At 45.1% G+C, this 11599-nt stretch overlaps 1 protein-coding gene across 1 annotated transcript; it reads left to right on the top strand.

The window, feature by feature from the left end:
* Window positions 1-621: 621 nt before the first annotated feature.
* On the top strand, window positions 622-2212 carry SODALDRAFT_323540 (hypothetical protein; the record flags this gene model as incomplete). Its single annotated transcript, XM_028609809.1, has 7 exons — window positions 622-825; window positions 1591-1593; window positions 1724-1755; window positions 1881-1886; window positions 1933-1939; window positions 2094-2135; window positions 2189-2212. 7 exons carry the CDS (start codon window positions 622-624, stop codon window positions 2210-2212), a joined length of 318 nt encoding a protein of 105 aa, XP_028466874.1.
* Window positions 2213-11599: the final 9387 nt, after the last annotated feature.

Genomic DNA, 11599 nt, shown 5'->3' with positions numbered 1-11599 from the left:
TATTACGTTTAGTTCGAAGGGAGGGACCAGGTTAACGGCTTCCTCTAGCCACTTCGTAGGTTTCAAGACTTTTTAGTACGTTAATATACGTGGTAATAGTTTAGTTACTAATATAATACTAAAGTCCTAGTAATACTAGGTTATAGTGGTCCGTGATCTATATTAGCTGACTAATCAGGTAGCTGGATAGCTAGGTACCTCGTAGATTTCTTTATGGATCCGAGCATAGAGCTATCTCTTCCTCGCTTCTACACACATAATATATATACTTATTAGAGACTTTAAACTATAGTATATAATTTTATAGTCAGTTCTTTATCCACTTCTCTGTCCGATCTTTTTTGCTCGGACCCGAACCGATATATAATATATATATGGTAATAGTATAAATAAGGTGGTACGTAGGCTAAAGACTTAAAACAGGTTTCTGTTTTATGAAGTTACTAAATAAGGTATAAGGAGTAAGTACTACTCGCTACCTGCTTAGTATATTCTGTAATCATAAAACTGTTAATGGTATTAAGTACATCAAACATAGATTTATTAATACCTAAGAACCTTCACATAATCATAAACAGCAAGCATATTAATCTTCTCTCTTGAATTCCCTGTCACTATATTATGACTACTACTCGAGAGACGTCGCGGGCTACAAAGGCGTTCTTAGCCAAATTCAGACGCCGCAAACACACGATATACAGCAAGCTACGCGATATTCACGAGGATTGTAATGCCGAAGTGTACCTAGCTATCCGCTACCGTGGAAAGTTCTACTGTTTCGCTGCCTTAGATGATACAAACTTCCCCCCTCCGGTATCTGAAATTGTGAGTCGAATAGCTTAATGAATAAAATTCCTGATTCTGAATTTCTGATATTGACTATTTAGTAGAGAACAACCTTTCCAATACCGGAACTTCATTCCCCGAGCAGTCTAAGACGTAGAACCACAGCAAGCAAAAAATAAGCTTCGGTATTAGCCTATAACCCATAGCCACTGGCCCACTACCGACGAGTCAGGGTTCTCTTATATTACTTAAGCTCGGCTGCCAGGACCAGCAGCAACTTGACAGCAGCATAAAGCCACCTCGAATAAGACAGACGAGGGCGTTTAACGCCCCGCGGCTCCGGCAAATTATACCACTTCCTCCGGTTTACCCCTTTAAACTACTCTATAGCTTCTTATATCGATAATCCTATTATAGGGGTAAAAGCAGACTATTATATTCAGATATTTATTATATATATTAGTTTACGGAGATCGCTTAATAATAAAGGCATGTATATATATATTATATTACGATCTATACCCGTATATATGCCTAGTTAGGTAGTTTTAGTACCGGCCGAGTAGCTAGCTAACCTATAGCGTCTAGTAGTTAATAGCTTTATCCTGGGTATATTAATAACGTGAAAGTACCCGCGTGTTCTGTATAATTAGTAAGGAGAATACCGGGGAAGGTATATTTTAAACTATTAATAGTAGAGGAATATTAGAGACTAAAGCAGAGTATCCACAGAATAGAACTTTATTCTAGAGCGTCTGTATAACCTCGTTACTTATCTAAGTAGTACGTACCTATACCTAATAGTTAGTAGGTATAAGAATACCCTATTTTCTATTAAGAATTCACCTATTACCGGTACTACTACTACTAGAATAGACTAGTTCGGGTTCTATAGCCACTATTAACACACTTAAAAGTACGGGATCTAGTTATTTAGGGAGTATTAAGGGTATATTCTAAGCCGACGCCGTAAGTGCCGCCGTTATAATAACTATAAATATCGCAATTTAAGATACCTAGCTTAATACCGAACCACTATAACCGGGCTAGCGGATAGCCTAAATAACCCTTAAGTACTAAAATCCCTGATTTAGGTTTAGGTATAGCGGGTAACCCTTAACCTCTCGCGGCTAATCCTAAAACTAGTTCCCCGGTAAGTCCCCTTTAAGCTAGCTAACTAAGACTAGGCTAATAGGAGAGCCGATTAGGCTAATCTAATAGAAGGCTCGGATAATATTCCTTCGGAGATAGCTAATCCGGCTTCGGATCCCGCCGGTTATACTAGAGCCTATAATTACCCCGACCAGGGTTCCTTCTTTAATCCCCCGGAGAATCTAGCTCCGGATACCGTAAGTAGCGGTATAGGTAGTAATAACCCTTTTAGTCTTCTAGTAAATACTAGATAGAGTGGAAGACGCTTATCTAATATAAGAGCAGGCTATTTCGGATATAAACGGAAATACGGATAAGAAGCTAGCTCCTCTAAACTCTTTAGTAAGGTCCTTTCTAACCTAGTCGATCGGAATTAGACTAATAGCAGAACCGAATAGGTTAACCCTCCGGATAACTTAACTAAGTAACCTAAGGAAGATAAAATCAAAATAACTAGCTATAATACGGTGCTATTAAAGGCTAATCTAGAGATAAAGGCTAATATAGGATTTAAGTAAGCTATTTATTAAATTATACTAAGAGAGTAGTAATTTAACTCCTTATTTACTCTGTATAATAAGTGACTCGTAGGTATATTCTAAGACTATTTAAATATTACTTAACGCTAAGGCCGGTCCGCTAAATACCCGGGCGATTATAAGTACTTAGCCGTATCGGCGAAGCCGGCTTACTATTACTAACTCCCGGGGGTAAGAACTATTTAAGCTTCACGATATAGTCCTATTATAATAACTAGATCTTCTATATAGTCTAATCTCGTATTATCTTAATACCTAGGAACTACTATAACGGGTCGCTACCCTATAAGCTATAGTATTACTTAGGGGATATATAAGTATATAGCTATTAACCTATTAAACGGCCTAAGGCTGCCTACTAATATATAATAAGTCTTATACTACTTCGTTAGCACCTAATCCTGCCTAACCCGGCCGTTTCTACTAGTAAGTTAAATAGGTAATAGTAGACCTCCCTTTCTACTACTATTCTGATAGAATATTAAAGATATCTGTTATAGTCGGGCTCAGTATCTTTTCCTTAACCTCGCCTAGATCTACATAGCTTAATAAATCAACCATCACTAATATAATAATTTCCTACACTACGGCATAAGCAGCTTTACTATTCCGCTCAAACCTCTACTTATTCCTACTCGTCTAATCCTTTAGCGACGTATCCCACGCAGCCTGCAAGCTACGCTCAGCCTCAACCATTCCACACTAGGGCCTAATAGGGCCACGGGGCCCCGTAGCTGTAATTTTGCACGGGGCCCCGTGCCGATTATGTAAGCCTGACTCGGCCACCACCAACGCGTCGCGATTTCGAGCAACAGCCGCGCCTACTCAGAGTAACTAATTCTTCTCAGCTATCTGCAAAGATGGATCAAACTGAAGGCGCCAATTCGTTTCCAGACGATTGTCTCCCTCCTGCCACATGTCGCAGGGTCCTTATGCAGCCCAATATCCAGAGAGGCCATAGTAGAGTTCCTTGCGGGGTTTCACAGCGAATGCGATGACCTGGTTTCAGTCCCAGACGAGTCCATCCATTAGGAAGAGCGATGAGAACCCCTCAAGCTTGTCCCTGAAATTGGCACAAGCAAGCCAGCCCGCATTAATATGCTTAGAGTTCTGGCCCATAATCGGAATCTTCCCGAAACTCTTGTCAATGAGTGATCCTCTATCCTGCAAACGTGTTTCTTTGGTCCTGCGTCGCTTGCTTTGCCGCTCATTTGCCGTACGAAGCTCCTTGTTCTCTGCTCGGAACTTTCGTGACCGTTCAAGTATAAGTAGTCGATAGACTCCCTTCGTACGATGTTTGGTAGATTGGTCGAAATGTTTTAACTAATTAAGGCTAATCTCGTTTGTCGTCCAGCCATTTTCGCTTGTATGGACTCTCTATTCGGGCTGGAATTGGCTGTTCTGGTACTAGGGGAGGAGGTGGTTTTTTCCCTTGACGACGAAGTACGACGGCACGATTCAACCAGACCGATACGTCGGTAGTGTGACGACTAGTGGCGTATGCATGCTGCAAGAGATGGGCCTTGCTATTAACATAGTAATAGTTTTCGTTGAAGAGATTGGTCCCTCTATGCGCGGGGCTGATGGCTTTGGCCCTGCTCCCTGGTTTTGTCGTCCACCAAGAGAGTCTAGGTTGTGTACCAGTCCTAGACTCCCTAAGGCCGCCGATGGTACGTTTCACGGCAGCGCACCGATGAAAGCTGAGCAGGTCGCCGACACGGGATGCTCTATATCTATAACTTTACTAGCCTCCACCATAAGAAGCCCGGTTGGCCGTATGCTTCGGCTTGGAGAGGAGCGATATGGCACTGGTAAATTCGGTGATCCTTTCCTATGCGTTTGTATCCTGTCGCTGATTTGCTGAGGACGTGCCACTGTGTGCACTGATGAGCAAATATCCCTTGTTTCTGCATTTCTACCACCTTGAATTTGAGGTATCTTTTCCTTGCCCGTTAAATATTTTCTAATGATGGTTCATTATTGACCACGCGAAGCTCTGCTCGGCATCTATTGTTATGAATAAGGCAAGGGTGAGATGTCTTGCTGAGTGGATTGCGCACGGTATATAGGGGGCATGACGTCCCGAATGCTCTAGCCTAATTTCCTTCTCCTATACTTCGTTCTTTCCTCCACAGATTTCTCCTTTCTTTTTCCATTCTAACAGGCATTATCCCCGTTATTAAAGAATAACGATAATCTCTGGGGGAAAAGACCCCCTTGAATAATGCTTCACTGGTACCCTAAAAAGAACCAGCCTCTTGCGGCCGCCAGAACAACCTAACTTCAACGTGATAGAGCTGACCGGCCCTATCTGTTACGTTACAATCGTCGTTGCCTCTCGGAAGTCGGGTCGGGAATACTCACTAAGGATCCCCGTAAAGGTGCGGCTCGCGAAATTTTCCAGAGAAGTCGACCTTGATAGGCACTTCAGCGATGGCAAAAGGAAATACGTCCAGCAAGACAGCTCATTTGCTCTCAGTGATAAGGATTTAGCTGATACGGGATTAGGCGAGGTAATATCGCGTTTGAAAGAGGAGAGATCTAACTGGTTCTCCTCCTAGGTGACACGTAACGGCCAAAAGAGTGCAAAGACTCCTATTAACGAGATGCTCTATGAAGCCATCCCTGAAGAGCTTCAGCAGAAGGTGAGTTTTAAGTACCTTAGCATATAGCATATACGACAGCTAACAGGCGAATCAGACGCCCCCTCGGTGGATTTTAGACCTTCTTAATATTCTCTACTTTGCTGGTGAGCGTTATTAGCCGTTTTCGTGACCTCGCTGACTCCCCTGAAGCTTAGAGGCATAACACAACATTTCTTGCCGAGGGGGATAAGTTAGGCCAACATCCCCTTAACGCACCGGGTACTCTAATCGACGGGAAACGGTTTTTCCTAAGGTTGCTGGGATCCAACTTACGAATATCTTATACGGAATCCTATAAGAATGGGAGACAGAACTGTTCTGTTCACCAATATTGGAAGAGCTTCTGCGCAACCCTGAGCTTTAACCCTGGATATCGGTTATCCCGAAAATCTTCGAGAAATAGTATTTCTTTGTCTCTGAAGACGTTAGTCGTCTTCAAATGCAGAATCCCCAGGGAGTAAGTAAGGATAAGTGGGATTGGCTTCGAAACCTTATAAGTTTGTAAAAGAGTTCAAGAGGGATGCTCAGCTTGCCATGGACGCGCAGACGAGATAATTTGTGGCTATCAAGGCTGGTTTTTGTTACGGCTTTAGTGGAACACAAGTTGTCAATTTCCATCCGCTCTATATCGCCCTCGGTGCGTAAGTCTCCAGTTCTTTAGCCATTACCGCCTAACTAAGCAACTACTGATAAGATCTAGGAAGGGGTCCATTCCGTTCGTCGAGTAAGGTAGGGAGGTATTATGCAAACCAAGACACTTGAAAATCGTGGACCTAAGCTGGCCAGCGGTCTTTTCTTTCCTTTTTCCTAAGCATTTAATTCCTCGTCGGCGCGATCGTGTAACTTTTGGCACGTATCTCTTATCAGCGACGCCATAAGTTATTGGATGCCTGGGCCCAGTACAACACACCTGGTTCAACCGTGACGTGAACACCTTCACCCGAGATTAAGACTATATACAGGATTTGGAACGCCTTTAAGTCAAAGTTCCTCCTCCCCCTCGATCTCCTGCAACGGCTGTGGTGGGGACTGGCAGGATCGGAATCGTGCATGTGAGAATATATTTCGTTGCCTTAAAGTCGGCGGGACTAGTCGATTTTTGATAATGTACTTTGAGCTTGTGCAGTCTTGCTGTATCGAATGGCTGGAGGATTAGGGTGTCCTTGTGCTTGGGAGTGATAGTAAGTTTTGGGTATACTAAGCGCAGGGTGTTAGATAGGCATAAGGCGTTGGCCTGCTTTGTGGCATAGCTGTGCTGCCAGCGTTGCCTGGTGTCATGTATGTGAGGCTTTCGGCTAGCGTCAGCTAACAGGCCTTCTTTTTTCCCCCTTTTTTGGCAAACGAGAGGTTACCGAGGTTCTGGCTTGGATATATGATTAGTGAGTGAAATACCATAAGCTCCACCGCGTGCTGCGCAACAAGCGATAAGCACGCGCCACTAAATAAACAGACTCCACTTCGACTAAATAAGACCTTAAAGCACCCCTAGCTCGTGGCGATCCTACTATGGCGTCGATCCTACGGCGACTAGCATTTAGCTGTATTAGCGCACTTTACGACTCCGCACTTTCTTGAAAAATCCTGGCTAAGACGTCTTTTCCAAAAAAGGATCGCCTGGCTGTCTAAGGTAGCCTGCTGCTTAGGAACCGTCCCTTTACTCGCGGTTCTTTTATGCTCCATTGACCTCACTTCAAGCCTTTGCCCTGGATAAGCCGTGACGTGTCCTTTCCTGCCGATAGCCCTAATTGCGTCCAGCGCTAACCAAGGGCCCGTATATGCTACCGCCAAATCAACAAGTTCTGCCCTTAAAGAGCGAAGTGCAAGTCGGCCTGCCTGCTTCCTATCCAGAAGAGGAGGGGGTTTGACCTGGCACTAGTCCCACCCGCTCCCGCGTCCGCATAAGTAGTTGCGCGAGAGCTGCAACGGTGTCTGGCACCATGGCCCACTCTCGGGCAGCTCTGATCCCTCCCCGTGAGGACGTGCCCGGGCTGTGTTTACCTTTTATCAAGGGGTGTCCTGACCACTGGCGCAGGCTGGCCCTCATTTCCTTGCCAGATCCCGCCTTACCGCCGGCATAAGTCTCGAGCAGGACTATAACGGGTCGGACGCGAAGCCTAAGTAGGGAAGTCTGCTAAACCTGGCCGGGTGGATATTGGTCGAGTGCTAGCATATTATGTCACTGACTAAGCCATATCAGGCTAATACACCCGTGCTGATATGCTAAGTATTTGCTCATCTCTTGCGCATTTGCTTAGCCTATGCGTCTTTGCTTATCCTGAATAAAGTTTGTCTCGCCTTATCGCCTATAAGTTTATCCCCTTAGCCTACCCAGAGCCTTATGCTATTATTTAGCCTAGCTTAGCCAGGCGTAGTGAGCTAGTCGTGTCGCCGCGACTTTATCGCTGTGATTCTCCGCACGAGCGATAATAGTATACCTGGCCTGGCCGTGCTTTGGTACTTTACTTGCCGGGCGAGCAGGCAGAGACCGCACCCTGTATACGGGCAGGGAGATAAGCCTGGCAGCCGGAAGTTTAGACAGGAGTTGGCGAGTTATTTCCGTGGGACGTGTAGGCTTTCCAGAATATCGAATATTATTTAACTGACTGTATTACGGTTAGTTAATAGCGATCACTAGCCGTATCGTGTGATGATTATACCTAGAGGAACTATAATTATAAGGGTAATAGAGCTATGCTAAGAGCGTAACCATAGCGTATATAGAGATTAATAATATAATAATATAATACTAAGAAGCGGTATTAAACTAGTAAGCTATTAAATTTTATTAGGTTCGGCCGTAAGGGATATTCTCGCCTAGCTATTAAATAAATATCTTATTATATTTCACCCTTATACTATTCGATATACTAGTCGCGGACGGTGGTTGCTCCACCGAGAGGTATATTAAGGGTTGTTTTGCTCGCCTTTAGGCTATGCTGGCGCGGGTTAACTGGTAAGCGCAGTGGAGCCTTAGATAACCTAAGGCCGTGACTATAGTTGGGTGATCGTTATAGTAAATACGGCTTCTAAGCGGACTAACCCGGTAGCCGGCTTCTTTATATATCCTAGCGTTAGTTAGCGTTCCCGTACCTTAAATTATAATATAACTAATAATATCCTAGGCTTTAGGCGCTACGTTATTACTAGGATTAGGTATACTACAGTTAGCTATAGGATATCGTTACTAGCAGGCTACCTTAGCGCCTTCCTCTATCGGGGAGCTACTTAGATTCCACGGAAATCCGGTATATACCTAAAGGTAATAAATAAAGCGTGCTTAGGATATTAATAATTCTACTTACCACTTCTCCCCTAGGTATACCCTGTAACTCTATCTATCTTAGGTTTATCGTGCGTTCTATAATAGCGTACCTCCCGCTTTATAGCCTTCGTTTTACTCACCTTTAATAATAGACAGCCCTATCCTTAGCAGAGAGTTTCGACTTTAACCTATAATATAAGAATAAAGCGTTTATTAATTCGAGCTATCCAGAGTCGATATAATCATAATATCGAATTCTAACACTCTATTCAGCTCTAAACCAGAATATATTATAGCATTATACCAAGCCGGCGCACTGGAGCGTTTAAAGGTTCTGTCGTCTTGGGTAATTAGGGAGTTCACAGAATCTTTTAAGTCAGTCAGCATCCTCAAGTGATGACAGTAGACCGCCATGACACGTCGACATCCACCATGTAGCTTATAACATTGCTGAACGGATGCAATTCATCATTGAGAAGCTATCATAAGTGTAAGTACACTACCTGCCGCCCCCATAGTTGCTGGTATGAAGATGACTGAGATATCATCCGTCTCGTGTAGGAACCATTGATATAGCTGAGTGGATGTCGTGATCCGGCCTATACTGTGACGCACTCCGTCAGGGACAGTGGGTGCAAAGAGGGCCGAATAGACAGCTATCTTGCTGTCCCTGGTCCTGCCATTGACCAATAGGAACATAGTGAACATGTCAGCAGCTGGCAAGACCTAGGCTCCGTATACAGGTGAACGACAAGGGATCGTCGCGGGTGTAGACCGGCCGGTTAATTAAAGATATGCCAGCCCGCCTTCCTTGAGATGCTATAACGACCGAAGTAAATGATGCGGCCCAGGAGCTCACATGGTTTGAGATGCAATACACCCGTCCTTCGTCATTAACGCGGCCGGGCCAAGCTCGGCCAGGTGGTCAGGCGCTCTTTGCCGGTAATAGTTTCAAACAAGTCACGACCCTTTTCGTCTCCGTCTGTTTTGTCTTGTCCAGAAAGCTCATGCAAGATGTTCTAATCCGTGCACTGGTAATTTGAAGCGGCCATCACAGGCATGCGGTTTGCCAGCCAAATTTAGAGACTGAGCCGGCGATGAAAGCCTTGTCTTCTAACCTTCCTTCTAACCTTCCTCCTAACCTCCCTCCTAACCTCCCTCCTAACCTCCCCTCTAACCTCCCTTCTAACCTCCCTTCTAACCTCCGTTCTGATTTTCCGACCACACCTCCCCCTCTCCCACCCTTTCTAGAATACCTCTTAGCCACCCCCGCCTTTCGGGTCCCCATGACCTGACCATGGAAAGTAGCCATTAGTGAGGCAGAGGTCATGGGTCTATCAGTTTGTTCGCAGTTAGACGCAATGGTCGTCCTGTTTCCTGGCCCGCGGCTATCCGCCAGTGATTGCTATACGAAAGCGATGTCCTTGTCTAACGACGACTACTTCTACGCATCAACTCTAGCTCCGTACGTCGGTGGGGAGGACACAGCTGGCTATACCACGGGTGGATATGGTGCTGAAGAGTCAACCATTCTGGGCCGCCAACCGCAGTCTCAGACAGCTGACAACGCATCGTCCTCGGCCCATTTCATCAGATAAGGCCCCCCCCCTCCCGAATCATTCTTATCATCGTTATCCGCGACGACCTGGAGGAGCGACGAAGCTTCCCAACACGAGGCAGACCAATTACAACCACCATCATCAGTCGATCGAAACACTGATTGGCAAGGCAGGGATTAGTTCACGTTTTGGAAGGGTACCCGGCGGATCCTCTTCATCCCCTTTTGGTGGATCATCCCTGGCGTCACAGTTTGGTGAACTGGTTCCGGAAAGTTGGACATCTGGGTTGCCGCGTGGGTCCATTAAACAGGACGATGGCGCTGCAGGGACGCGTGAGGCCCTACGCTCGGAAGTTACTAGGTCAAGTGTTCCGCGGAGTGCGGAAGAAAGATGGCATTTCGAGAACGAGTATGATGCAACCGGAGGCTACCCGGTCGGCCGAAGGGGCTTCGAGGACCTGGCAGAGGCAGCACGCTTGCTTCAAGCCATAGGCCAAGACACTCGGCCATGGTAGGCATTTATGCTATGCGACCTTGAAGCACTTTGAGGTAGAAAGACGGAATGAGCATGGAGTAGAACCCCATCGGTCCCCGCAGCTGCAGGAGTTCGGCTACAACCCCCTGGTGGGGTTTATGTATTCCATAGGCATTCTTATCCGACCACGCATGGATCTACACCGACATGCCCTTACATCGTATTCATACCATCCCTGACTACGATGTGCGGACGTCTCGCCAGCTAACAAGACATGTACTTCACGGACTTAATCCTTGTCCGACTGGCCTCCTGTCCAACCGCCCTCTAGCGGTTGATGGCTGTCAACCCACATATAACACGGCCTAGGTCTTTCCGGGTTCGACAAGACGAGCTGTAAGATGACTTTCTGATGTATTCTAGTGGTCAATGGCGACGTCAAATCCGTACTGTTGGTTTCTTGCATCGGTTGCGACTTGCATTGTTCCCTCTGTTTGGAAGCCTAAGTCGTTCTCTATCTTTACGTCGATTTCCGTGGATTTGATCTAGATGGCATCAGCATGCGATAGCGTGACGAGTAGCCAGTATAAAGCTATGAGGATTTAGGGGCTCGTGAAGAAGCAGGGCGTTTCCGAGTGCGTTTAGCTAGGGTGGTAAAGGCATTACGAACCAGAGAAAAAGGATCTAATACACTAAGTGGTAGCCCTGCGTGAGAAGTGATAATAGAATTCGCGTATAGCGATTTTATACCTTTTACTGCTTAGTATCCACTCGCCTTAGTATTCTTCTAATAGAATATTATATATAATAAAGCGAATACTATTATAAATAGCGCTAATAATAGTAGTGGAATTAACGATTATATAACGACTTATAGTTTAATTTATATATATATATATATAGAACTATTACTATTTAGTAGGTGGATTATTATACCGCTATTTGATAGGAGTATCCTATAGCCGGTCTAATTAGTTAGTTCCGGACCCGTAATCCCTTAGTATAAGGCCTCCTATTAGTCCGGAGGTAGCCCTTATACTTATTATAGCTAGGCCTATAATAAATACCTATAATAACCTGCTTTATAAATATAATAGTAATATAGTGGGTTTATAAATATTATAAGACGCGCGGCCTTAAGACCTACTTCGGCGTATATATATATAAGCCGCGTTTAGCGCG

The sequence above is a fragment of the Sodiomyces alkalinus genome, assembly GCF_003711515.1.
Source record: "Sodiomyces alkalinus F11 unplaced genomic scaffold SODALscaffold_4, whole genome shotgun sequence".
In the NCBI taxonomy this organism is placed as follows: domain Eukaryota; kingdom Fungi; phylum Ascomycota; class Sordariomycetes; order Glomerellales; family Plectosphaerellaceae; genus Sodiomyces; species Sodiomyces alkalinus.
The sequence above is the reverse complement of the archived record's forward strand: the minus strand, read 5'-3'. Positions and strand labels throughout refer to the sequence as shown.